The following is a 27,025-nucleotide window of genomic DNA, read 5'->3' on the forward strand; positions in this document are numbered from 1 at the left end:
ATATATAATGCCACAGTCTAGTCCACGTAGTGTGAAATGAAGAAAAGGTCATTGGATTCCCCTCAACAGAAAGTGACAGGTTTCCGGACATTTCGTCAGATGCCGCAAACTTTTGGATCAGGCCACGAGCATTCCACACGCCCAGTACAACTGGACTACCACGTGTCAGATACGCTACGGTCGATTAGGATCCGTATCCCAGCTCCTCACTTCCACCTTCTTCCCCGCCACAATTCACATGACCCAACACTATCTATCCTCTGTGCTGCCGCTCCCCACCATCCCTCCCCCCCTCGCTCCGCTCTATATAAACTCACAAAAAAAAAAGAAGTATTCAGCACCCAGCTCTAGCAACATCTATACAGTTTTTAATCATCGATCCCCTGCTTCAAGAATTTATTGCTTTTTTCGTAGTCCTAAAGCCATGCTTCTTCAAGCAGCTATTTCTTCTCCAACTTATTCCTTGCAACGGGCAGGCGCTACTGCTCATCCCTTGTTGTTGAGCAACAACTCAGCCACCACTGGCACTACTACTGCTAACTTCTTATCTTCTTCTTCGTTATCGGCCGACTCTGCAGGCGGCCGCCCAACCAGTGTCGTTTTGCAGACTAATCGCCAGAAAGGAGGCTTCAGGACCTTTGCTTCAGATGAAAAGACCAGCACCTTGTCACTCACGGGAGTGGTTTTTCAGCCCTTTGAAGAGATTAAGAATGACGAATTCTTGGTCCCATTGTCCCCCAGTGTTTCACTTGCCCGTCAGAGATTCTCCCACGAGTGTGAGGCGGCAATCAATGAGCAGATCAAGTGACTTGCTTCTCCACCTTATTTACTACCATGCATCTTCTCTCTCTTTCTTCTTTCAAAATATCTTTCTTTTTTTTTTAAAAAAAAAAATGTATTTAAAAGTTTCTTTTTTCGGTCTTTAGTCATTATTGTCATGAATATTTCATCGATCGATTCTGGATCTTGTAGTTAGTTATGTATGTTAACAGTTTAATTAGCTCCTAATCAACTGCAAATGTGCCTATTTTTCTGACCCTTTTTGTTTTGTTTTGTCTTGTCTTGTCTTGTCGTTTTGTCGTTTGATGTCAGTGCGGAGTACTGTGTGTCCTACGCGTATCACGCCATGTATGCATACTTCGACAGGGACAATATTGCTCTTAAAGGCCTAGCCAAGTAAGTACCAGATACTGCCTCCCTCAAAACTGTTGTGTTAAATTCTAAAATAAAAAATATGCAGACTCCGTGTATATACTACACACACTTCCTAAGGTTGGTTTTACTGAAAGTTGTTTACGGTGTCTCAGATTTTTCAAGGAGTCCAGTGAAGAAGAAAGAGAACATGCGGAGAAGCTGATGAAATATCAGGTAATATTCGACGCCAAGATACTCTAGATCAGTGTATAATATTCGACGATGTTAGTTAGTTAGTACTTTGTAATAAGGAATAATTTCAGAAACCTCCCCTGAGGTTAGGCCTCATCTCACCTGTGGTTTCAAAATGATACTAGAACATACGAGGAGGGAGAGTGACATTACTTCCTCTGAAGGAACCCAAATCAGAGTTCGATCACGTGGAGAAGGGCGATGCACTGTATGGTAAGCTTAATCCTGAGGAATGTAAAAATATGCCAGTTCCATGACCTCTTTTTTTTTTTTTTTGTTAAATTGAAAAAAAATGACTGATGATTGACGAGGCACTTGTAATTCATTCAGCTATGGAAGTAGCTTTGTGCTTGGAGAAATTGATAAATGCGAAGCTTCTGGAAGTGCACAGCGTAAATTACTACCACATCTTGATTGATCATATCATCTGATTCTGGTTTTTTTTTTTTTCCCCAAAAAAAATGAATATTCATATCTGCTGCTAAATGGACATATATATATGCATATTCTCAGGTGGCTGATCGGAATAATGATCCTCAGATGCAAGACTTTATAGAGAGCGAATTCCTGGGGGAGCAGGTGCGTAATAAGTAGTACTACTAATAAGTAATAACTAACTAACTAGCGATCGATCGAAGTGAAACGGTCAATTCATTTGATCTGTACGGCTTACTTTATCGTTATTTATTCATTTGATCTGTTACTCCATAATTAATATATAGGTTGAAGCTATCAAGAAAATTTCAGATTATGTCACTCAGTTGAGGATGGTCGGAAAAGGACACGGTACGATTTTTTTTCCTCGATTTTGCACGTAATTTTCTTGGATAATTGTTTGATTACTGAGTGCCTTAGACTTGCGCGGCGGCCTTTTTAATTTACTAATTTTTTGATGTTGATGTTGTAGGCGTGTGGCACTTTAATCAGAAGCTTCTGCACCACGAGGGGGAGGGCGACGACGGCGTCTTTTAGATTCAAATATGTCTCCCATAATGTATCACTACTTCTTTTTTATTCCCTTGTTAATTTCCAATTCAATAAATGTAGTACTATGTCCAGACTGGATTTTAGAAGTTTTTTTTTTTTTTTTTGGTATTTTCCTCATCTGATGTCGTTCAAGTAAACTCTCTGTAAATATCACTAGTCAATAGCTGTAAATATCACTAGTAAATAGCAGCAGTGTGTTTCAGACTCTGCTCTACTTCCGCTGTTTGTTGATAGGGTGCTCAATAAAATACGCTTTTTTAGTTTAAGCAACTTTAGATTTGTTGAATTACGCTTTTTTTTTTTTGTCTGTTAAATTCATTTGATCGCGGCTCTTGGAAAAATTGATGCCTTTTAGGCTCCTTTTATACCACTTTTTGTGTCTGAATATCCTTCCATTTCCCGGTAAAGCTTCATCATCAATAAACAGATTTCTCCATAAAATTTGGCATTATTTTAAACGATCCCTCCAATAAGTAGAAGGACGCATCGCATACATTATTGTTAGTCCAAATACGATCCAACGAGCAACAATCAACAAAAGGGTGTGCAGTGTGCAACATGAGCTGGACCTACCGACAGTGGTGGTAGGAAAAACTAGGGCACGTGCTCTCAACATTAAAGCGGAACTAGGACCCAACTAAATTGCCTACTCTTCAACCAGACTTGTTCTTTTCTGTGTCGGTACCTTTCTCCGGTGACTACTACTGAAAGCGGAACTATACGATCCCTAAATTGCCTACCCTTTCTCGCGGATTATTACCAAACAGCGCCGCCCACCCCAAGAAATAGAATAGAGCGTACCACAACGCTGCTTTAGGCAATAATAACAACCGATACCGGACATGCTCGAAAGGGATTACCTTCCAAATCAAGCTTGACCCTGTTTTTACCTGATTTTATCAAATTCCAAATTCCTACAGAATATCGCCCCATGCAAACAGGTATAGTTGTTGAGCCTCTCTCCCCGAGCAAGGAGCTTTCAAATACTAGACGCATCAAAATGTGGGATCTGAATGGTGAAAGTAATCCGAGAAAACCTAACCCAGCTCGCGCATCTAAACATAGAGCAGACTAAAAAATTCATGGGAAGATGCACAAAACTTAATCAACTCAAAGAACAATCTTCAGTAGAAAGTATCCATGAAGACTCTGGATGAAAACATCCAGTTTACTGGAGGCTTTAAGAGAAACTGCAAGTATGAACTACATGACATTACAGGCATGAAAGCTGGTCCGACTAGCAGATACCCGTTCAACCCCACTAGTTTCATCTCATCTGCAAACCATGCTACTCGCTGTGTTGACCAGGTTTTCAGTCAAAAGTAGAACAAAACTCCGCTCAGATCTACAATCACTTGAACCTAATTAATCAGTGTCGTCTGCACATGGCGAAGGAATTCAAAGATGAATGAAAATTCTCTTATCAGCCCCAGTAATTGGAAGACTAACAAACGTCAAGCCAAGGCTTTTAAACCTGTAACTATAGGTTCTAGATAGCAGTGCAATCACCGCGCCAACACAATATTTAATGTCCAAAACTGTAACTAAACAAGACAAATAAAACATTAAACCCAACTCAAAAATTGCAACATCTTAATACCAGTTTTGCAAGTAAAATGTTACCCTCCCAAAGACGCTAATAGTAGAAAATTTAGGCAGTAGTAGCCCCCTGGGCAGCAATCCTCTTCCTTTGTTCCTCTATAACTGACAACTTGATACCTTTGCCCTTTGGAAGAGACACCCAGGGTTTTGCACCTTTTCCAATGATGAAGACATTACCCAGACGAGTAGCAAACTCGTGACCTGTGGCATCTTGGACATGGATGGTCTCAAAGCTTCCCTTATGTTTCTCTCTATTCTTGATCACTCCAACACGACCTCTGTTCCTTCCCCCAGTCACCATGACAACATTCCCAACATCGAACTTGATGAAATCAGTAATCTTGTTGTTCTCCAGGTCAAGTTTGATGGTGTCATTGGCCTTGATGAGTGGGTCTGGGTAACGAATGGTACGACCATCATAGGTATTCAGGTATGGAATGCCCTTCTGTCCAAACTGTACTGATCGAACCTTACACAGCTTAAACTGCAACTCAAAACATAAATATATATTAGAATACCATGTTTATTCCCAGAAGACAACCTGTGCACGTAATAATTAATTTCTGACAATGCATATGAGAGGCTGGATGTCAGTACCAATACTGTCAACAAAGGGAATAAGAAACAGGTCAATAAATGTCTAGACCAATGGATTACAGCAACAGGAACTGAAATCAATATTTCCTATCATCACTAGCACCCCAATTAATAGACTTGAGGGCAAAATAGCAGCTGGTCACAAGTCATGCATGGATCATTAGAACGAAAACAACAGTAGTTCCAACAGCAACAGAAAAGGGAAAAAAATAAAAAGACAGACCTTTGCCTCCTCATCCCTGATGGAGTGAAGTCGGAATCGACCCTTTGTATCATATAGCAGACGGAAATTCTCATTGGTCTTCGGGATAGATACAACATCTAGCAACAAAGAAGAAGTCAGGTGAGATGAATATCAAATGGGCTGGAAAGCAGACAGCATATCATAATTAACAAGTAGACCAAGTTTTTCAGGGTAAAGCAGCTGCAACATACACGTGCCTAGCAAAAATGTAACATGGCAAGCAGAAAAAATTTAGATCAGGGGTCCACAAAACTGACATTTCTTCTCTCAACTTTCTTATCCTGATTCTTCATATAAATCTTAACTAACAATGTGAAATGCCCCCTCTCATATTCAGTGTAGTGTTTCTAGGCAAAACACCTAGTCTGGTAAAACAAGTAGCCTTGAAAAATCTGCCACAGAAACTTCTATCTACAGGAAAAGAAAGAAAAGAAAAGCTCAGACAAACATCTGTAAAGGCATTCCAACATGAACATTCAACAGCTCCTACACTCACTGGCTTCACTAGAAATTAATTCCATTTTTCTCCTAAATTAATGCCTTACCCTAAAGGAATCTTCAAAATATTAAATCTCAAATCCTTACTACCAATACTATGCAGGGAAAAAAGATAAAGGTTAACAATGGGGCAACAGGGCACACATACCCATGAAACCAGAAGGGTATGTTTTGTCAGTCCTAACTTTGCCATCAACAAGAATATGGCGTTGCATCAAGATAGAAATGACTTCACGATATGTGAGGGCATACTTCAGCCTGTTACGCAGAATGAGAATCAGAGGCAAGCACTCCCTAGATTTGTGTGGCCCTGATGAGGGCTTCGGTGCCTGTGTTTAGAATATCAAGAGGATCAAACAATCAGCACAAGGAACAGAGACAAATAGTGAATGAAATGAATAATCCAAAACACCCTTGGGATAGGGAGAGGGCATTAACAAAGTTCACTTACAAAAGCACCACCAAGCTTGTCCAACATCCAGTGTTTTGGGGCATTGAGCCTCTTCAAGTGCTTCTTCAAACCTCGAGCCTGCAGTCCAATGAAACAAAAAAGACTAGTTACAACATTATGCACCAAGTTTAGACGAGAAAATAAAGCCAAAAGCGGCATTCTGATGGCACATTTTAGGGACTCAAACATCTGGTGTTTTGTCCATTAAACGGATACACTTTCTTCCAATAGTAACAGCACCTTCAACATTATGGACAAGGGGAACCACAAAATAGTCAACCAGGCCAGACTGACCAATTTTTTGTCATGTTCAGATTTTTCTCTCTCAATTTCTCAAACACCACTGGAGATTTAAAATGTCGACAATTTATTCCATATTCACAACAAATCTCATCTTTTTCTAGGATAGAATAAAGAAATAAAACCAACCCCAGTATTCTACTGACCAAAAGTGTCCTCAGTGTCATTCTATCCCTTCGTTTGGCTTTAAAAAGAAGCATAGAATCATGTACGGTTTTCGAAAACAAACATGTCAATAAAAGAAATAAAACAGATAAACTGCAAAAACAATGAACCACTTATAAGATCAATCCCTTAAGAAAACCACTAAGCCACTAAGAACAACAGCAAATCTTTGCGTCCTATCAGATAAAATTTCCATACGAAGTTCTACGAATTATTAATTTAGGGGCCAACCAAACAAATGACGTCTTCCATATCCAAACTTCGAAAACTACATATTCACAAACGAAATGGCACATCAAATAACCGCCCCCCCCCAAATTTTACAGCAAAAAAACTCATGAAGTGCAAAGAGAATACGCAAAATCCAGACGCGATAGCTCAAGACACAGAGCCCATTTAAATCGTAGTACGATAAGTATAAAGCATATAAGAATAAAGGAAAAACTAGTGAAGATGAAGAGGACCAACCATTGTTAAGGATAGGAGTTGGGGAAGGGGGGATCAGGCTCCTTCGGCTGAGCGGCGCTTCTTCTCTCTCCCTCACTCTCTCGCTGCAGGATTAGGAAGAATGCCTAAACCCTAACTCCCAGTATATATACGAAAGCGGCGTCGCACACCAGGGGTAGTTCCGGAATGGAACCTCTAGGGCATTAGTATTTTTCTTAGGGTAAATTACAAAAACTCTCTCTCCATGAGGTTTAACCAATTTGCACTTTATCCCCTAATGTTATTTTTTTTCTTATTTTACCCCCTAAACCTTTAGTCAACTCTAAACTTGGATAATGAAAATATTAAATAGGCATTGATAACCCCAAGGGTTAATTACAGTAAATCCCCTTAAGGTATGGCCATTTTGTATTTTACCCTCTAATATCACTTTTCTCTTAATTTGTCTATTTGTCTCTAAAACCATTAGTCAATTCTAATATTTTATACAACTCAAGACAAATAATATTTAAAAAATTAATATCCCAAACATAATAATGAAAATTATTATATATTTATAGATATATGTCTTGTTAAATTTATCTCCATAATTATTGGTTTTTAGATAAAAAATATATCTTGCTCATCTCACTTGATAAGAGAAAAAATTGGGGAGTTTCAAGCAAGAAAAAAATATTTTTTTTTTTTTTTGTCTCTTATCACCATCTACTTCTAATCTAGCCTATACTAGGGGGTGACCCAACAGAGTCACCAGGAACAGAGATTTTGACGATAGTGATTTTGCCACAATGATTTTGACGATTCTAGAGTCCAGACGAGTTTCAAGCATTCTATATTTACTTTTCTTTTCCCTAATTGGCAAGACAACAATAAACATTGATTCAAATTTAGTATCAAAACTGCCCTTCAAATTTTTTTATACTACAACTTGAACTTAAAGATAGAAAAGCTTTTGGAATTTCTCAAATCATTTCATTTTCCTTGCTCATTTTGCATTTCCTTTTTAGCAAATGCTTTGGCCTCCTTTTATCATAACAAATTATTCAATTTACCACTGTGATTAGCTTCTTCTTTCATATTTTTTTCCCAAGATAGAAGAGGCGTGTGTATGTATACACACACATATAAGTTTCCAGCCTAGCAAAGGATTTTGTAGAGGTCATTTGTGTGGAATAAACTAATTGTTAATTGTAAGACAGTAGTGATATTGAGCAAATTTCATTTCAGTTTCCTTTTTTTTAAAAAAAAATGTCAATTTATTTTCTTTTTCTTGTTTTTCCTTCAAACTTTCTATCCTGCTGTAATAGCAGGCAAGATCAATTTTCTCTTTTATGGTAGGCAATCAAATTTGCACATTTGTAAATTTTCTTATTATTGTTGGGTTGTAAGAATAATAATCTAACTTAAGTTTTTCTCATCCACTTTTAAGTTTCCTTGTTTCTTATATATAGTTGTTGCACCAAGAGAATCTAGCCTGTAGATAATTTGGGGATGTAAGTGTTAAAAAAAAAAGTAAATATCGAATAGAATGCAGATACCATTGGGGAAAACACAAAAGGTAAACTTGGAATGTGCCTCTAACATCATGATGGATGAGGTGTGATTTGGGATGTTCTGTTAAATGACAAGCTTTTTATTTGTAGGGTTAATTCCACTTTGTCCCCCCAAACTTTGGACGATTATCCACTTAAGTCCCTAAACTTCAAAATGGGACACTTAAGTCCCTAAACTTATAAATACCTCCCACTTAAGGAAAATTGTTAACAAATCCTGAATGCCGTTGGTGGTCGAAGTGCCCCATTTTATGAGGGTTTAGGGATGAAAGTGTCCCATTTTATAAGTTCAGGAACTTAAGTGGGAGGTATTTATAAGTTTACGGACTTAAGTGTCCCATTTTGAAGTTTAGGGACTTAAGTGGATAATCGTCCAAAGTTTGGGGGGACAAAGTGGAATTAACCCTTATTTGTATGAGGATGGGCAAGGGATTCAGATTCACCTATTATCCATGTAAGGTTGAAATACGAACCAAATTATTAAATACTTGAATGCAATTCGATTTGATAAGAACTCGTTCGATAGTTTAACAATTAATCAAATTAAACTTAAACAATATTTTATTCTATTCAATAAAACTCCACTCGAGTTTGATTCAATTAGTTTAAATTGAAATATATATATATATATATATAAATTGCAAGCACTCAAATTTTACTCAATAAAAGTTCATTTGAGTTTGACTCAATAAATAAATAAATTAAATTTAAACACAATTTTAAATTCATTAAAATAATCAAATAAATTTAAAAATTAGAATCTTTGACTTAATTAAGTATACCCCTACTTGTATGAGCTTCAAAAGAAAAACACCCTTCAACATCCATGTAAGTTATGAAGACCATGAGAATGGTATGAAAAGTTGCAATATTTTGATATTGATGCAAATCATGGCACCATGCCTTCGCGTTATGGTAATTCATAACGCGGATTGATTGAAGAGATCAAAATTGGGAACACCGCGCAGCGCTATTTCATTGCATAGAAGCCAAAGCCGTACGTGCTTGTCGTCTGATTAAGTGAAACTCTAATTTAAAACCCAATTTGGGGCACTTAAAATACGTTAAAGTCTACACTAACATTTTTTTGTATGAAATAAAAGCCAATATTATTAATAAATTAGCTCAAAATCTTCCAGTAGAATTTGTTTGATAAAGAAAACTACACTAATGATAGAAAATTGAAAACATACAGAACATGTCACAAATATATATGATCTGAAAAATTATTAGATTTAACAGAGTTATAAAATGTTAAATATTATACTCTGAATCACAAATATTGGTTTAAATTCAAAACTAATGATGAGATTTAATCAAAAGATCTAAGAAATTTTGGATATAATATATAGATTTGAAAAAATCTGTTAGATTTGAGAAAATAATAACAAAAAATTAAACAAAGCTCTCACTAGAATAACTTAGAATGGATGAGAACTTTCACTAGCAAACACTTTGGGAAAGAGAACTTTATTAAACAGAAAACAAGGAAGGGAGACCTCTCGACTTAAAACTAAGATCTCGTTGAGGAAGATGATGAGCAGAGAGTAGAGAAAAAGCAGAGAGAACAAGTGGACAGAGAGAGCAGTATATTTTTGGGTTAAATGCAAAAAATCCCCACAAACTATATACCCAGTTGCAGTTTACCCCCTAAACTATAATAATGGGCATTTTGCCCCTTTGAATGATATGTTTGGACAAATCTACCCCTTTTATTTTAAGCATTGTTATTTTTCTTTTTGCCTATCATTTTCTTTTTAAATTCTTCCTTTTTTTTCTTTAAGCATTGTTTAAATAAGTAGACTAGATTAGTCAAAATTTGTTTATTTCTTAATTTCGTATGCCAATATTTTATATATATAAAAAATCTTTTACAATATTAAAATAACGGCAGTTGGTTTCCATGTTTAGTGTCATTTTTTTCCTTGAGAACAGCTTTTACCACTAAACAACAAATTATTGATTTCTTTTTTTCGTCATTGGTCCAAAATATATAAAAAGTCACCAATAGACATTTGCCACATAGCCTACTAGCAGCATTGTTTTTAAAATACCAGTAATAGATACGCCGACAATATATATATTCGAAATCATTTTCTTATCACAGTAATAGAAAAGAGAGAAAATTAAACATCAACAAGTTTATCGTTGATGATGCAATTAAATCTCTTAACCTTTTGAATAAAATTTGTTGCAAATATTATTATCTATGTACTCAATAAGAATCTAAATGCCATGTCATCATAAATTTCTCTAATTTTTTTCCAATGGAACTATTTCTTTAGGTTTTATAGCCATTCAAGAAATATGTTATTGTATTTCACACTTTCTTTGATTTATGCATTTCAGCTATAAGCATCGTACAGCTTTAGGAAGCACCTTTATAAGATAAGGAAAAAAAAATATTATAATATCAAACTAATATATATATAACGTGATAGGTGATTTTTTATTCAATTCAATCTACCCCCTAATCTATCCTTACGAAACGTTTTGTCCCACCCAAATTCTGAATATATACACATCTTGCCCTTCTGAATATTTTGTAATAACAAAGAGTTTATGACAAATTATTAAGAATGAATTTAACAAATAAACAAATTAAAAAAGCAGTTTAAAAATGTTAAAATTTTTTATGTAAGTCTTTTCACATCGGAGAAAGACGTTGGCTAGTTCCATGAGAGAAGGAGAACAAAAAGAAAATAAAAGGAAAAAATGAAAAAAGCTAATAGAGAAAAAAAAAGAAAGGATTTAAGATAGTAGGGGTAGTATTGTCCAAACATATTATTCAAGGGGGCAAAATGCCTATTATTATAATTTAGGGGGTAAACTGCAACTGGTTATATAGTTTGTGGGGTTTTTTGCATTTAACCCTATATTTTTCTACACTAACAACTTAAGAGAGTGATAAATAGAGAGAGAGCGATAAAGACGCAAATAATTGGATCCACAATAGTTGAGCAAAGTTGAATTTATCATTCCTAATGAACCCCAGCAATATTGCTCGACGATGATGGGGTATGGCCAAAACTGAGTAAATTAAGGAACAATTTGGGCAAAAGAGTTTCACTAAACCATCAAAACAAGAAACGAGACATCATCGTGTACATTAGTAGGAGGGACATTTGAATTGGAAGAAGGTTAAATGACCAAAAACTTCAGCTGCCCCAGTTATTCGTGCACAATGGAATGAATGAGAATGGAGGCCTCATCCGTAGCCGGGGCTGCATCCTCTGTTCATCAAGAAAGAACCAGTTTTAGAAACTGAAGCTTAATTTGGTCAGAAAAAAAAAATATTAATCTTCAATTCACAAGAATAAATTGAGACAAAAAGGAAATAGGAGGGCGAGGGTGTTGTATGTAGTATAGATAGCAAATTAGCGAGTACCTGCAAGAGGGGTTGGCAAGCTTGAAACCAGGCTTTCCACGAGCCCACCTCCTCTTTCTGACTTCACTTGCTCAGCACCCTGATTAACATCCTTAACTTTCCTTTCTTCTCCTCCTATGACGCCTGGGTCTTGGTCTTGATGGAAAATATTGGAAATCAAACCCTTGAGTATCCCTCCATCGCCACCGCTGCTGCCACCAAATTCCTCCACTGATTTTGAAGGCAATCCATCACCCCTTTTGTCCTCTTGTTTCGATTCAGATTCAAACTCATCAGCTTTCCTCTTGTTGCTAAACTCTCTCACCCTGGGGCTCAATATGGGTGAAACCAAGTTGGAGATGAGATGATTTATGGGCCCACCTGATTCTTTCTCTTCCTCTATATTCCTTTCTTCACCAGATAACCCACCTGATCCATTCTTCTCCTCATCGTCTCCTCCAGTTACAGAGCCTATGGTAGAAATCGAGTTGTTAATGAGACCCATCGGCCTCTCTTTTTCACCTTGTATTTCTTCAGCCTCGTCCCTTACTTGTTCAACTCTTTGCTCTGCTCCTATACCAGCCGCCGGCTCACCAACTAACGAGCTTCTCTTATCATCAGGGGAAACTGTATTCTGAATCTCATCCACGACATCCTCCATAGCTAACTAATTCTAAATCCTTTAGCAAAATTGAAGGCTTTTGAAGAATGGGTTCTGTTATCTTGATATCGCTGTTGGAGCGTAGTATAGTATTGAAGCAGAAGATTGAGAGAGGGACGGACTAATTCTCAAGGAAAAGAGGGCTGTAGTTTGATTCCACGTAGTTCGCAGCTTTCGGCGCAGCAGCCTCACTGCCCACTGCACCGACCGACACCTGCCCCTCGCAAACTGCAAATGTCGGTTACTCGGCCGGGAAAGTAATCATATATTATAGTATGTACTCGCTATTCACCACCCACAATTGACTACTTAGATACCAGCAAATCCCTCCACTCCAGCCCAGACTCCTCAAAATAGCTCCTTTTTCTTTCTTTAGTTTTATGGGTACTAATTGGGTAACCCCGCTGCAGCGTAGTTCTTGGTAATAGTTAACAGGTTCTTTCCATTTTTCTTTACTCCTACTTCGACAAAGACGAATGCACTGTGCACTCTCTTATATGACATACATCGGACGGGATTTGAAAGAATTCTCCCCAACTATTGGACCGAGGTCGAATGATTTTTCTCTATCTGTTTCTTGGCAATCCTGTTGCTCGTTGCTCAAGCCAAAGGGGGAACAGAGCTTGTTTATCTGGGTTTTTTTTTTTGTGTGTGTTTATCGCCGTACTATTATCGACATGGCCCCCCAATATCCTCTCCAAGCACATGACTCTGTAAAATATAGGTAATTACCGTCTTAATCTGTCTCTTTAATCTCAAACCTTCCCGAAAACAGGTATAAGTATTCAATTGTTAACACTATAATATAAACAAAAATTTCCTGTCCTAGCTAGTACCGGAATTTTTCTTGCAATTAAATATTCACTTAACGGGTAAACATTCGCTTAACCTGCAATTTGCATGCACAGAAATCTGCAATTTGCTAATAGTACAAAACTTGTTTCCCTGATCACTTTGTTTTCATAAATGCCAACGCATATTTAGTAGAGGACACGTCTTCTTTCCCAGTATTATCCTGATCATTATACATTTCATTTTTTTTTCTTTTTCCATTTCGTTTTATGGACAATAGAACTCGGGTGGTTTAGTCATATATTATGCCAAAAGACGAAAGTAACCTGGCCGAATGAAAGTCGCCAATTTTAGGCAGAAGATCAGGGAATAGGAGGGATACCAAAAGCACAAATGGCCACTACATAAGATCCGCCTGGATTACATCCCCCCCAGAAGGCCGGAAAAATGCAAAAAATGTATCATGATACATTCTGGGAGTTCTATTATACAACACAAATTACTCTCTCCTCGTGCCTAGTTCGCTCGTATACTCTTTTGTTGTTGTTTTTTTGGGAGTAATATACGAGTAGTTCACACACTGTTTGAGCGGCTACATCTCACTTACCATAGAACTCTAGGGGTTGAAAAAGGGAACACGAGGAGAAAATTTTCCCCTCAAGGAACTGCAGAGGGAAACGGCCGGAGGGACTACAGGTCTCCTTCTACTCGACCAAATGACTTTTCTTTCTCAGCCCTCTTCTCTGCTTCTCTCTTCTCCCTCCTTTTCTCCTCTCTTTCGATAGATTCTGCTTGAACTCTCTCCATAACAGTACTAAAACCTGGAATTGTCCTCTCCAGCTTGTTGTACACTTGGACACTAAGGTTGTGGAAAATGTCAAATAGCGTCTGCAATAAAAAGGCAGTAAAATGTTCAGTAACAAATATATGTACGTGCAGACACCAATATATCTACATCTCATGTGATGACAAATAGATCCATGTTTCGATCCAAGTTTCGATCACGCGTATAAAATAATTTGAATGATAGGTACAAGATGCACATAGAAGAAATGAAGATCTTCCAAAATCCAAAGCTTTAAGTGGTGGCTTGTGTTGCATGCACAGAAACATATCCGAGTCTCTTTGATTCAGATTTACCTTTGCAATGTAAAGCTCACAAAATTAGCTGACCTAGTAAAAAAATTCAACAAGTACTATGAGTTAGCGGTAGATTATGTACCCTGACATCCTTGTTCCACTCTTGAATGTATGGGGGGCCAGTTGTGTATGAACCAAGAGGTTCACGGTACCACTCCCCACCATATGTAATCTGATCCATGGCTTGCTCAACACTAAGAACCTCCCATGGTCTCAACCCAGGAATTACTTTTGCTAATTGATACCTGTCTCAACAAGTAACGAGTAAGTTTGGATCAGAAAATGGAGCTGAAGCAGTTCAACTCTAACTAAACTACAGACTCTAATATCAAGAACAGTTCTGAAAACAACCTGATCATTTTAAACCAGCATTACCTGCCATAAGAAATATAAAGAAAAGGAGTTCATAAATATGATACCTGAGATCCTTGGGGATAAACTTATTGGGCATGTGGTCAGCTTCCAAAACTGACGTCAGCTCAGAGCCACTAGCCCATAGAAACAAGGCATGACTAGGTATCCTTACACCAGGCCAAACACCTTCATTAGCTTCCAGCACAGCTAAATCACGTCTTTTGCTTTCATAAGCTTCTTCTTGGAGCTGCTTGTATGTTTTTTGTTCATGCCCCTTCAGAGGTGCCCAAGGGGGCATGCCTTTTTGTAACTTGTGAAGGGCAGCTGTTGCAGCAGCACCAAATCTAACTGGAATGAAGCCAAAATATATTTTTTTTTTCAGAAAAGGAAAAAAGATCTCAGCGTCCGCAGTCCAGACAATAACTTCCCAGGTGAAGAACACTCGTTACAAAAAAATCAGAAGCAAAAAATAAATAAAAAAAAAACCTTCAACTGCATATCACTATTAGAAGAAGTCCAGAAAAGTTTGCAAACACTCAAATCTCAACTAAGCCTAGCTTTGTAAAAGGCCTGATATACTTGATAGTGTCTGTGGATGGCTGCACATATCACTTCCCAGGTAATGCATTTCATTTAAGCATCGATTCAAAAAATGAACCAATCAATTAATGGTATGAATTTACAAGAATATTATGTCCATACAAAATCATACAGAGAGAAAATATTCCCTCCCTGAAATTGCTTACACCCTAGTACTAGGCCACTAAATGGTCCATTTCATGCCTAACAACCGTAGCACATGTTTATAAAGCAGATGATAGCACAAGATATTAGCAAGTCTATGCAGCAGAATCACGTACAAACCTTCCCAAGTGGCAATTGCTCGTTCAAGACCATAAACCATGCCAATTGGTGCCCATTCATCCATGTCATCGCCCCAAATGAAGGTGTGTTTGTCAATAATTCCAGCCCCCCATGCAGTCTTAAGCTGGATCAACTCCATAGGCCCTCTTGTTCGGCCTAATCTATCCTTGTAGTACCAACCACTACTTCTCATGATAACTGGCATGGAGGTATCATAAATGTGATCAATTTAGATGCCATGTAATGCACTACACAGTAAGATAATGGAACTGTGCATCTATGAGAAGCCTTCATATTTCATCCATTCTATTGGACACATTGCCTTGCCTTACATTCCAAGACCAAATATATTGCCAAGATATGAGTAAGATATGGTATTCAGAGCATCTAACCTAAGGAGTTTAGTTACAGTCAGATTAAAACAGGACTAACAATTCAAATAACTTCATAAAAACTGAAAGCATCATTAGATTAACAAAAAATAGCAACTAAATTCAAATCCCCAGTGTAAATAGGATTAGAGTATGAAGTACAAATAATTTAATGCTTGGCAAGAGGTAGCAACAAGAAAGAAATAGGTAAGGATAACCAATAAGTGGGCATGGTTTTTAACTAGGAAAAACTTATTAAAATTAGTAGTACTGCACGACTTACAAAATATATGTACCCAAAAGAAACAAAAGAACATTTTCAGTTGTTCCATCCAGGAAGCTCATAATGAAATAAGTTGTCAGAAAATAGTGAACTATGACATCTACAGCAGCTACATTCGCAACAAAAAAAGGCAAACATATAATTCACTTCAGAAGGTAGTGACCCAAATACACCAAAAAACTTATTACAAATAACATCCTGCTGACATAATTCACAAGCTTAAGATACATCAAATCCTCTGTATGTATGTTCTTACAGTCATAATAGCGTCTTTCAAGCCTCTTGTATCCGATAGCTTGAGCAACATCAATCGGTCTCCCTGGTGGATATGGCCTTTGACGGAAACGCCAGAGACCAAAGAAGAACTGCCTAGCGAAATCCCAAAATTTATCATCAGATTCCCTCTTTGTCTTGATTGCTTTCCTAGGCATTGGCCTCCCATCCAATCCAAGTACATTAGGGACTGCCTTCAAAAATATCACGAATAGGTTCTTCAAAAATTTGGAACAGCAAAAGTAGGCATTTACTTTTGACCCAAATGTATTCAAGACAGAGTAAACATTATAACTGCAGCTCCTCCAATAAATAATACATTGAATTGACCACTTGTACTACCGAAATCAAACAGCAAAGATGAAGGCGTGACAATACCCTGTTCACATTCATATGGAAATTCCAATAAATTTTGAATTAAAAAGAGTTACTTAAGTCATTCTGTAATCACGTTCCCTATATAGTGCACCAATATCCATCAAACTCAAACTCAGGATAATCTTCAATGTTGCATTCATTTGTTTGCATCCACTTTTTTTAAACAATAGAATCCTGCTGCAACTTAAGCTGACTGATTTTCTCGATCACACAAAATACCAAAGAATACAAGTCCACAGCCTCCAATCATCCAAGCCTTGAACAATATGACCACTAATGCTAGATACTAGCTGAAAACGAAAAATAGGTTTAAATTGAAGGTTTTTAACAGTAAACTGTTCACATTCAAAGTGGAATTCGCATATACTGAAAAAGAAGGAAATTCGCTACAGCAATTCCGTAATCACGTTTCTCACATGACTCGACCAAAATTCATCAAAACCACCACCAAATTCAAAGCAACAGTTCCACAGAAGAAAAGGAGAGAATATGAATCCCCATAATAATACAGAACAAATTTTCATGCCTCCGCAATTTCGAATCGGAAACCAGCTCAAGCTGAATCAGCTTTTTAATAGCAACGAATTGTAAGTGACAATGGGGAAAGCACTAGCATGTAAACCCAAAATACGTTGATACTAATAAAAAATATCAGCAGCAAACCTTCCACAGTTTCCTGTCTTCCTTTCTGTAAGGGGTGGAGTTCTCTTTAAGCTCAAGTTCGTTGATTTTGTTAGCAATTTCCTCAGCGCGGGCCAAGAACTGGACCACCGGGCTGGCCCGAAACTCTTCCCACCGCTTGGCATTCTCCGCAAGCTCTTCGGGCGTGGGGTTTTCCAGCTTCTCAAAAACGGGGTCTTCATTTAGGAGCCTCTCAACCTCAGGGGTGTGCCTATAATCCGGCAAATTCTCGCACTCCCAGTAGAACTGGTCTAGCATTTGCTCGTATTTTCCGGGGTTTGCGGCTTCATTTTTGGGTTTTTTGGGAGAGGGCTTAAAAGATAAGGCTGCAAATTTTGGGGTGCTGGCTTGGGGTTTAAAGGGATTCAGGTTTTCAAAGAGCGAGACAAGATTGATGGGTTTCTTGAACCAGTTGTCGCCGTTGAATGGGTTAAAGTCGAAGTTGAGCGAGGCCATTGAACGGAACAACTATTGCCTAAAGGGTTTTGAGGTGAAAATGCATATCGCGGGAAGTCGGGGGCTTTGGGTAGGGAGAAGATAAATTGAGAATGACAAAAACCATGAGAAAGAGAGCTTTGACAATGGAGGAGCAACTATTGGCTGAAACGGATGAATCATCCAGTACTACTAGTTAGTAGTAGTGAGTGAAAAGAGATTGGGCGGAGTTGTTTAGGTTTAGGGAACTGATCACTCACTCAGGGCCTGGGATGACTGACAAGTTTGATAAGAAAAGAAGAGATTGGGCGGATTTCGTAACAATTGTGGCAGCCCAGTGCGATTTTTGAAGCCCAAATCTTGCGTCTGAGGCATTTCTTTCTTGTTGCCCTTCCCCAAGCTTCTGAGTACAATTATTTCAGATTTTGCCTTCTCTCTTTCATCTTTTGCACTACTCATCTTTTGGTTGTTGGATTGGAGCCCACCAAAGAAAGAGTCGGGCCAACAGCTCTATCACGTGGGATACTGGGTAGGGCCCCCTACAGAATTTCTAAAATCACGAAACTGATGCTTTGCTTTTTTTTTTTTTCTTTTTATTAATCTATTTTAAAAGAAAAGAAATTCATAAGCGATACGGTAACTAGTTTATTCCACATCTCACAGCGCTGCCGATGTTAAAAAAAAAAAAAAGAATTCAAAATAATAATAATAATAATAATATAGTGCTTAGTACTAAGCAAAGTGGAAAAGTGGAGGTAGATGAAGAAATAAATTAGAGCATTGATTATAACAATTAGAGCTGACCAATGCAAGTGCTGTCTTACAGAAAAGGAAAAGTTGGAAAGATGAACAAAATAAAAAGGAAGAGGAGATCAGTAGTGTATGATGATGGCATAATAAAGCGAGCGATAACTTTCTTCGAGCTGCGAAAAAGGGCAAAAAAAAAAAAAGCAAAAAGATTTGTGTAGCAGCAAGCAAGAAGATTGAGCAGCTAGCTGCACCAGAAAATCCTTTAACAAAGAGTTAATGGCATCTCAGAAACGAACATTCGGATTTGTTATCTTTGCAAGTCTCTTCATTGTTTTGGCGGTCAATCAATCCGCTGCTGCTGTAGCAGCTTCCCCGCCTTTAGATCAGGGTAGCAGAAGTAGCAGCATTACTTTCCGCGGCGGAAGGATCAGGAATTCTTCTGTAGCGGCCGCCAGTGGCTATCCTGATGAAGAAGAAGATGATGATGACGTCGTGGTGCTGTCCCTGTACTACGAGTCTCTGTGCCCATACTGCGCAAACTTTATAGTGAATCAACTGGTGAAGGTGTTTCAAACAGATCTCGCCTCCATCGTTCAACTCAGGCTTGTCCCTTGGGGTAACACCCAAATTACACCAAATAACGCATGGGTTTGCCAGGTACAGAGCCACAGCTGACAGCACAATTTATTTAACCCAGTAGTTTTGCAGAGCTCGCTTTCTCCCCTGATTAATGTTATGGAACTAAGTTAAAGTGGAGTAGTATATTTTATGCGCTTGCAGCACGGTCCCGATGAATGTAAACTCAACATGGTGGAAGCCTGTGCTATCTACGCTTGGCCTAATCCGGTAAAATATTCCTCTTATATGCTCTACTTAACGTGATGGTACTAACTATCTCATCAGATAACGATTTATGGGTATGTTAGTTTGTTAATTAACGAAGACGAGCTAATTAATGATGGTTGGAACCCTCTAAAATTGTGAACTGCATGGATTGCTTACAAACAGAGAACGCATTACCAGATTATATATTGCATAGAGCAGCTGCGGTTAAACAACAGATGGCAATCTTGTTTTCCGACGCTGGGACTGACTTCGACGCCTATTTCGAATTGTCTCAGCACAGGACTGGCAGTTAAGGTAAAACTTATTTAGGAGAACCTCCAACTTTTGCTCCTGCAGAGACTTGCCATGTAAATACTGCTAATGCTATGGCAAGATATAACTATGCAGAGACTGACTACACTAATGCTAAGGCAAGACTATAGCCAGTCTCACTAGATAAAATTGTATAAACACCTTCTTGTTTCGTTGTCTCTCTCTTTTGTTCTGTTAATTGGATAAAATTACGATATATTTCTCAAGTTTTATACCACCACATAAACATATTCTACTGCTCCTATGATTTCACCATGCAGCTTGAACGAGGGTATGCTGATGAAACTGCTCGTCTTAATCCCCCTCACAGATTCGTGCCATGGGTGCTTGTGAATAATTTACCCCTTCGAGAAGTTATTATCTCTCTCTCTCTCTCAAACACACCCACAGTCCCACACACACATTTTCCTGATTATTTTGTCTGTTTATAGGACTACCAGAATTTCGTGTCCTACATCTGCAAAGCTTACCGGGGTAGACTGACGCCCCAAGCCTGCAAATCATACAAGCTGGAGGTCAACTCGGCTAATATGGTGAATCCCATCCAGGCATGCTTTCCAGAGAATGCTACAAGCGGGATACAATTCGATCCTTCACTTGAACAGCCAGGAACATACAATTAATGCCACAGAGATAATGAAGGAACCTCCAAAATTCATTCCCCGAAGGCCACTTTCCATGTCTATCACAGAAGGAAAATAACATCGTGTTGAAGTTACAGAGTCAAGCTATGGCCCTTGTGCACGCATGCTGATGTTATACTATTTCAATCAGTGTTTTTTTTTTAAATAATTTAATTGGGAGGACTCGAATCCCAAATCAGTACAACATAAGTTTCCATCACTTTTTAACATGATATCACCGCATGACGTACATGTAATCATTTTTTATGCACACAAAGATTAGATCTCATATTTTTTTTAGGAGAAATAATGAATATGATTCAGTCATATTCTACTTTTTAAAAAAAAAAAATAAATATGGATCGGATCATTTGTTTAACCATAAATTAGATCTAACTTTTTTACTCCTAAAAATATAGCCATATGTGGGTTACGTGATAAACTCAAGGTAAAAAGTAATTAAAAATTTAGATTGAAACCAATTTTTACCTATTTTATTTAGTAAACGATGCAAAATTATGATTTTAAAAGTGAAAGACGAAAGAATTTATTTAACAAAATATGAGAAATGTTTTGAACGATTTTCCCTAATTTTATTGATCATTCACCTCTTTGAAATTGGTCCCTGTTGCAGATGTTGAAGTTGGGTTGTGAGACACTGCACCACAATGGCCTCCAAAATATTGAGCACGTATATGCGCTATATTATTGCTGTACGATTGGAATATACATAATCAATCTTCAATCTATACAAGATCAATTAACCACATGATTATGTGCAAAACTTTGTTAGGTATTTGTTACCCTCCTATATCCAGCTAGAAACTCTTACTATTGGAATACCTCTCCACTCCAGGACAATTTCATTCTCGTTTTCTTTTTGGAAATTCACCTTGTATGAAGCTTTTTGTTCATTCACGATTTCTTTGGCTTCAATCAAGCAGTCTCTGCTCATCCTCCGGCCATCCAGCCCGCATAATGGCTGACTACCCCTGGCGTCTTGCCAGTGCTGGAACCAGGAATGTGAGGAAACATAAGGCGCCAAGAAAAGACTTTCCATAGCAATTCTTGCTTCTGCTAGATAAACAGGGAAGTTGCACTCCATTGATTCGAATAAGGCCTGGTAGTGTGTGAAATGGCTGTTAAAGAACGAAGAATATTCAGGGCAATTTGCAAAATTGCCCCCTGCTTCTCCATCGCCAATAGTTATGATCCCCTTATCGCCGGCAGAATAAACTAATAAATCCTTCGCTAGCGTTAGAAACTCCACGACACGACTTCTGTCGGCCCGCCGTCCCATGTGAGGAAGCGCAACCATTAAGTTGAAGGCCAACCATTCTCTTGCACCGCCTTTCTTCTTCGTTCTTTTCATCTCAGCCACTAAATCTTCCAGCGCCATCTCCTCAACATTCAAACTGAGGCCTAAAGATCGAGCGTGATCATACAATCGCTGCCTTGTTTCTTCGAAAACCCAACAGGAATCTCCTGATATGATGGATGTCAATCTCAATGACTTTCCCTTCCGGCTTATTGAGTCCATCAAAGGAGGCCATTGGATCCCTTCTCCCATGTCGAAGTCTACTATATGAATTGTTTCTGCGTCACTTGGCATAGCCTCTAGGATGGCTGAATTAGCAGTAAAGTGGGCAAACCTCCCGTAGGGGAACCACTGGTAGAAAGCCTTGAAAGCAGCCTCAAAATTCTTGGTGGACTGCTGCCTGAGGTAGCTGCCTTGGTTCTCTGCGGATTGGAAAAGATTAAAGGCAAGGCGTTCCAGGGCTTCTCCTAGGGGGTCGATTCTTTCAGTTATGCGTCTCACTATCACCTCGGCGAGCTCCTGGTGACCATTCTCCACGGCTTCTCCAAGAGCCGTCAATAGGTGATGGAGGCCCAATTGGGTGTCTGTTCCCATGTTGTTCACTGGAGGGAAAGTCAGGCTCATGTTCTCTGATGGTGTAGCATTCATGGTGGATGCCGAGCCGGGTTTGCTCTGTTCCATTGGAGGGCAAGCACTCCATGCGTCTGCTTCCGGAGTCAGCTGTGAGGAAATATAGTCCTCGCCGTTATCGCTTTCCTCCAACCATTGGCAATCTTCCTCGATCGCCCCACTGCTCGAAATAGGCTCAAGGCCGTCCATAATATGCGCCATGGTATCCCCGCCTCGCTTCTCATCATCGAAAATTAGGAATTCAACAAGGCTATCAGGGGAAGTCACGGCCGCAAAATATGAATCAAAGGAAATTCCAGAGGATTTCTCGGTGGCGAATGAGGAAGAAAAGTCGTGCGGTTCGTCTATGCAAATATCCATCGGAAAACTGTGGAGTCCAGCATGATCAAGACTTACTGTGCTGTAAAGTGGCCATGATGGTTGAAGAAGTTGGGACCCCATCATTTTTTTCTTTGCTTTGGTGCTAATACACTGCTTTGACTACTAGGGGAGGAGGACTCTCAATTCTCGAATGAGTTGGGACTTGGGAGAGATAGGATTTCCACCGGCCATATATATATATATATATATACGCACAAATCATTTTTTAGGTCGTAAATTAATTACTACACGCATAAAAAGAGAATTACGAGCCTCCAACACTCTATTATTAGTATTATTGCTTTTACTCCGATAGAGTTTTGATGACGAGTCCTCTTTCTATCTTGGAGTTTTCCTTTGATGTAATGTTTTTTGTTTAATGTTGGACAAATTAGTCAAACAATTCCCGGTAATCGCTCATTTCTTTCGAAGTAATCACCCGTTCAAAGGGTGAGAAATTGACAAGAAGGCACGTATTTGAGCATTAGCGGTCTACACGGGCCCACATGTCTTTTCCACGGTTGAAACTTGAATGGAAGTTACATACAGAGACAAAACTTCAGCTGAGGCTTCAAATCATGGTTCAAAATCGCGGTTGCCGTTGCGGTTCGACCGTTTCACATCAGTCTCTACATATCTATCGATCGCGATTTCGGTGAGATGTAAATTTTTAAAATTTTTAATATTTTTAAAATTATTAAAAAAATGATAATTAAAAATAATTAAAAAATTAGCAAAAATAATAAAATTTCGAGTTGACTTGAATTTATTCGGAGTAATTCAACCGTTTCTATCCATTTTGGAGACATCTCGATCGAGTTCTCAGCGATTCATTATTTCGAAATCATTTTGTCCCGATATTAAATCAAAAAATCCCATTCTGGTGACGACTCGGCTGAATCTTTGAACCATGTTTCAAATTGCACCATCTTCTTCTTCACTTTAAAGTTAAGAGAAGAAGCTTTGAGCCTGCGGTTGTCCATTAAAATGTGCGTTAGGAAGAAGACAAATACGTAGTTTTGTTACATTTTTTTTGGTAAGGAAGACTTGCATAAAATAAAATAGAAGTAGTTTTGTTGCATGTTACATGTCTTTTCTTCTCCCATTGAGTTTTAGCATTTTTTTCAGAAAAAAAAAAAACAATTACTGTTGAAAATCTAAATCCACACACCCTGATCCTAATTAATTCACATCTTCACCCATTGTTTGGTACACAAATATGTATTTGACAACTTTTGGAGTTAGTGATGAAACTTGTATAAAGTGCGAGTTTAAGATATGAAAGAGTGTGCAATAATCATTATGCAAAATTTGAATTTAAAATTTAACTTTTACACATACGTCGTCATAAATCCAACAGTGAACTGTCAATATATATAAGATTTACTGTCAATTCTATTATTATTGTTATTTATCATTACTATAATTTCTCTATTAGTCTGGAAGTGCAAAGGCAAGACGTGAATGGATGGAAAGCCACATCATATTAGTGATGAGCTGTAAGAAAGAATGGTAATATTGCAATTCAACTCACATCAGATAGCCTTCTGTCCAGTAATTTGTGCTGTTTGGACCGTGCGGCACAAGAACTCATCAGAACAATGAAGGCGATGCATAGTTTGGAGATTTGGTTGATATCATGAAATCAAAGAAAGATGTTTTTTTCTCTCTTTTTTTTTCCTAAACGAGTGGCGATGAGGATAGTCATAAAGTAAAGATATCCAGGGGATTGGTAATCTGATTTGCAAATCTTTAAATTTCGTCATTTTGCGTCTGCTAGTTTACTAAACTTGTATACGCATGGAGATCTTATTATCAGTTTACTGGACCTGATATAACTTTTCTATAAAAACCTCTTCTCATCCAGCAGATGCGTATCTGCTCTATTCAGCCTTATCAACACCCTACCAATAATCAAGAAGCACCACAGTCAAATGTCCATTTTTAAATCATTGCTCCCCGCACACCTATATATATATAATGTTACATTTGCCTGGGGGGGTTTTGCTGTGAAGACGAATTGCCTGCAGGGGGGATTTGAGGGAACCAAAATGACATAAGCTTTGGATTACACACGATCTGGATTTAGATATGGATTTGGATAACAACATGGGACGTGGGAATATAGAAATCCAATTAAAAGAACGTATTTACCTCCCAAATGTGGAAGGATGTATGGTGTATGATTTCGTCATTTTGCTGAAATTTTCTACCTTAGCTGCTTTGAATGATTGGCAAAGCTTGAGACTGCACTAGTTGCTGCTGGGTCTCATTTTACTACCATAGCTATCTGCTGCTAACGTTTGTACAAAGCTGTCGTTTCTTCAAATTCCACGGATCATGTGCCTTAATTACATTGTCAAGACTCCAGATATCAGTTCATTTGCAAAACGATAAACTTTTTTTTTTTTAAATTACAAAAATAGTAGTACAAACTATTAATAGCAGAAATAACTACTTAGATTTAGCTCCAAATAATCCACAAGATCTACACTGAGTGCCTACAAAGCTGGAACACTTAAATATTGGTTTTTATTTTTTTATTATTATTTTTTGGTTCGTTTTTAAACTTGAAGAGTCTAGACGGCCATTTAGTTAAATCGAGGAATGTCAAATGTCTGAAGAGTTAATTCTCAGGATTAGTGAGATAACGTATTTTCAACTATTTTTTTATCTTACATACATCATATCACAAAAAATGTTACAATAATTATTCCAAATAATATTTTAAATAATACTCTATCCAAACACACCCAGTCTTCTATCTACAAGTAATAAATAATAAAATTATATATATATATATATATATATATATATATATATATATATATATATATATATATATATATATAATCAGGTCGGTTTGCAAGTCAACGAGTTAATTATTTTTAAAGTCGAGTTCGAGCTCAAGTTGAACTTTAATTCGAGTTGCTCATGATGGGCTCGCGAGCAGCTTGACTCGTATTCAACCCTACTCTTTCGACCTGCTGTAAACTGCCGGCGGTGGGTCGTCGCTTGTAGATTTGCGTGCTTAATGTGAACGACTAATGTGCTGCATACCCCACTTTTGAATGCAGCAATTATACCCTTTCCGTCTCGAAAAATCGGAAAGCCTATGTACTAACATCAACTGTTAGTGGATTTTTGGGAGGGTGTGTAGTTGCTTTTCATGGTAGGGTGGGTTTTGGAAGTTGGTGGTCTTGAGAAATTGGCGAATGGTTGAAGTGGAATGACTGTTGTTTAGTCTTTTTTGTAATACTACAAAAAAAAAAAAAAAAAAAAACAATGTAGTAGCAGCTGTTAGCATCCTTCAGCTCCCCTTAAACAATAGCTTTCAGACACATGGGGATGGACATGGAGAGACAATTCAGCCAACGTGCTATATTTGGCTGGATTATGTCAACTCCCCCTTTTTTTTTTGGACGCAATTTTGTAGAACCACAGTTTATGGAAATTAGTGTCAAAAAGTTTTTGCTTACTGCCGGAAATCTCGAGACGGAAGCTACTGCTGCATGCCGCTTTCATTCATGGTCACTCTTACTAGTATTATGTTGAGCACTCGGTAGGTATCAGGGACAACACTCTCTCTTCTGTGGATGATCTGATAATGAATGATGAAAAAAAAAAGAAGAGGAAAACAAAATTTCACTTGGTAGAGCGTGATTGACTCCTCTCTTGTGGTTGCCTCCTCTCTGCTGTCTTGATTAATTAGTCTGCTAGTTGCTCCAGACAATTGGATTTCTCAAGGCTCTCCCTAGTCTTGCGTGCATTTTTTTTTTCCCTTTTTGTAGTTACACAGGTCACTTCGCTTGGAGTCTTGCACTTAGCCACAAAATTCACATTTGATTCCCGGGGGGGGGGGGGGGGGGGGGGGGGGGGTTTATTATTTCACTTTCATCTTTTGAGCTAACCAGCCCCCCCTTATGAAATTCCCATGTTCTGTCGTGGCTTTTTAGTTTCTAGCCAGCCAGTGACTCGCTTTGATCATCTCTACCTCATTTAATAGGGTTTTGCCTGATGTTTCTTTAACGCAATTGCGGATTCAACAGCGGCCTAAAAATTCCACCCCCCCAATATGTTCCAGAAACAAAACTAGAAAACAACATATTGATTTTACCTAGAAAAACAAACTGAATATCGACGAAAAATTTTCATCCATAATTTTTTAAACGCGAGCTTTTTCAGAAAATTTTCATCCCTTCTACTCCCTCCCTAAATAAAGGGACGAGAATCAATGCTAAACTGCTTATGGTCACAATCTTTGTGTCGCATATATGGTCTCCGTTCACTAACTTTTAATACTCGCTGTCTAATTTCTTATTTCTGACGTAACGATTTGGACATTTTGATCCACGGG

The 27,025-nt window shown here is 38.1% G+C and overlaps 6 protein-coding genes across 8 annotated transcripts; 2 read left to right on the plus strand and 4 right to left on the minus strand.

The window, feature by feature from the left end:
• The first annotated feature begins 291 nt into the window (after positions 1–291).
• LOC113692674 (ferritin-1, chloroplastic-like) lies at positions 292–2,643 on the plus strand. The gene is made up of 8 exons (XM_027211149.2): positions 292–804; positions 1,093–1,176; positions 1,308–1,368; positions 1,512–1,599; positions 1,717–1,778; positions 1,900–1,965; positions 2,109–2,172; positions 2,294–2,643. The coding sequence occupies exons 1-8, from the start codon at positions 425–427 to the stop codon at positions 2,356–2,358; spliced, it is 870 nt and encodes a 289-aa protein (XP_027066950.1). The 5' UTR covers positions 292–424; the 3' UTR covers positions 2,359–2,643.
• A 1,127-nt stretch (positions 2,644–3,770) lies between these two features.
• On the minus strand, positions 3,771–6,839 carry LOC113695813 (small ribosomal subunit protein eS4z). Its single transcript, XM_072054204.1, has 5 exons — positions 6,699–6,839; positions 5,766–5,843; positions 5,463–5,643; positions 4,796–4,893; positions 3,771–4,459 (listed from the first exon to the last, which is right to left on the minus strand). The coding sequence occupies exons 1-5, from the start codon at positions 6,699–6,701 to the stop codon at positions 4,025–4,027; spliced, it is 795 nt and encodes a 264-aa protein (XP_071910305.1). The 5' UTR covers positions 6,702–6,839; the 3' UTR covers positions 3,771–4,024.
• Positions 6,840–11,186: 4,347 nt separating this feature from the next.
• LOC113692784 (uncharacterized) lies at positions 11,187–12,945 on the minus strand. Its single transcript, XM_027211339.2, has 2 exons — positions 11,619–12,945; positions 11,187–11,463 (listed from the first exon to the last, which is right to left on the minus strand). The coding sequence occupies exons 1-2, from the start codon at positions 12,256–12,258 to the stop codon at positions 11,402–11,404; spliced, it is 702 nt and encodes a 233-aa protein (XP_027067140.1). The 5' UTR covers positions 12,259–12,945; the 3' UTR covers positions 11,187–11,401.
• A 484-nt stretch (positions 12,946–13,429) lies between these two features.
• Positions 13,430–18,089, minus strand: LOC113692783 (protein TIC 56, chloroplastic-like). Its single transcript, XM_027211338.2, has 6 exons — positions 17,377–18,089; positions 16,319–16,529; positions 15,409–15,606; positions 14,610–14,892; positions 14,273–14,435; positions 13,430–13,938 (listed from the first exon to the last, which is right to left on the minus strand). Exons 1-6 carry the CDS (start codon positions 17,848–17,850, stop codon positions 13,741–13,743), a joined length of 1,527 nt encoding a protein of 508 aa, XP_027067139.1. The 5' UTR covers positions 17,851–18,089; the 3' UTR covers positions 13,430–13,740.
• A 608-nt stretch (positions 18,090–18,697) lies between these two features.
• Positions 18,698–20,580, plus strand: LOC113695449 (gamma-interferon-responsive lysosomal thiol protein-like). 3 transcript variants are annotated; one of them, XM_072054206.1, is made up of 5 exons: positions 18,700–19,236; positions 19,360–19,425; positions 19,603–19,719; positions 19,998–20,090; positions 20,169–20,580. In XM_072054206.1, exons 1-5 carry the CDS (start codon positions 18,856–18,858, stop codon positions 20,358–20,360), a joined length of 849 nt encoding a protein of 282 aa, XP_071910307.1. In that variant the 5' UTR covers positions 18,700–18,855; the 3' UTR covers positions 20,361–20,580. The 3 variants fall into 3 exon arrangements, with proteins under 3 accessions (XP_071910308.1, XP_071910307.1, XP_071910306.1); XM_072054205.1 differs by having other exon boundaries at positions 18,703–19,236; positions 19,588–19,719; XM_072054207.1 differs by lacking the exon at positions 19,603–19,719 and having other exon boundaries at positions 18,698–19,236.
• A 588-nt stretch (positions 20,581–21,168) lies between these two features.
• Positions 21,169–22,749, minus strand: LOC113692062 (protein NODULATION SIGNALING PATHWAY 2-like). Its single transcript, XM_027210402.2, has one exon. The coding sequence runs from the start codon at positions 22,747–22,749 to the stop codon at positions 21,169–21,171; it is 1,581 nt and encodes a 526-aa protein (XP_027066203.2).
• Positions 22,750–27,025: the final 4,276 nt, after the last annotated feature.

This window comes from Coffea arabica, chromosome 6e (genome assembly GCF_036785885.1).
Source record: "Coffea arabica cultivar ET-39 chromosome 6e, Coffea Arabica ET-39 HiFi, whole genome shotgun sequence".
NCBI classification, from domain to species: Eukaryota; Viridiplantae; Streptophyta; class Magnoliopsida; order Gentianales; family Rubiaceae; genus Coffea; species Coffea arabica.

Excerpts from the sequence above, each read along its gene's own strand:
- LOC113692674 (XM_027211149.2), top strand. The coding sequence starts at position 425 with ATGCTTCTTCAAGCAGCTATTTCTTCTCCAACTTATTCCTTGCAACGG. Across the intron at positions 1,779-1,899 it reads AGCTTCTGGAAGTGCACAGC|GTGGCTGATCGGAATAATGA; the intron begins GTAAATTACTAC and ends GCATATTCTCAG. Across the intron at positions 2,173-2,293 it reads GATGGTCGGAAAAGGACACG|GCGTGTGGCACTTTAATCAG; the intron begins GTACGATTTTTT and ends TTGATGTTGTAG.
- LOC113695813 (XM_072054204.1), bottom strand. Across the intron at positions 5,644-5,765 it reads ACAAGCTTGGTGGTGCTTTT|GCACCGAAGCCCTCATCAGG; the intron begins GTAAGTGAACTT and ends TTCTAAACACAG. Across the intron at positions 4,894-5,462 it reads ATACCCTTCTGGTTTCATGG|ATGTTGTATCTATCCCGAAG; the intron begins GTATGTGTGCCC and ends CTTTGTTGCTAG.
- LOC113692784 (XM_027211339.2), bottom strand. The coding sequence starts at position 12,258 with ATGGAGGATGTCGTGGATGAGATTCAGAATACAGTTTCCCCTGATGAT. Across the intron at positions 11,464-11,618 it reads CTTGCCAACCCCTCTTGCAG|AGGATGCAGCCCCGGCTACG; the intron begins GTACTCGCTAAT and ends CTTGATGAACAG.
- LOC113692783 (XM_027211338.2), bottom strand. The coding sequence starts at position 17,850 with ATGGCCTCGCTCAACTTCGACTTTAACCCATTCAACGGCGACAACTGG. Across the intron at positions 14,893-15,408 it reads AGCAATTGCCACTTGGGAAG|TTAGATTTGGTGCTGCTGCA; the intron begins GTTTGTACGTGA and ends GCTTCATTCCAG. Across the intron at positions 14,436-14,609 it reads TTTATCCCCAAGGATCTCAG|GTATCAATTAGCAAAAGTAA; the intron begins GTATCATATTTA and ends TTGTTGAGACAG.
- LOC113695449 (XM_072054205.1), top strand. The coding sequence starts at position 18,856 with ATGGCATCTCAGAAACGAACATTCGGATTTGTTATCTTTGCAAGTCTC. Across the intron at positions 19,237-19,359 it reads ATAACGCATGGGTTTGCCAG|CACGGTCCCGATGAATGTAA; the intron begins GTACAGAGCCAC and ends ATGCGCTTGCAG. Across the intron at positions 19,720-19,997 it reads GCACAGGACTGGCAGTTAAG|CTTGAACGAGGGTATGCTGA; the intron begins GTAAAACTTATT and ends TTCACCATGCAG.
- LOC113692062 (XM_027210402.2), bottom strand. The coding sequence starts at position 22,749 with ATGGGGTCCCAACTTCTTCAACCATCATGGCCACTTTACAGCACAGTA.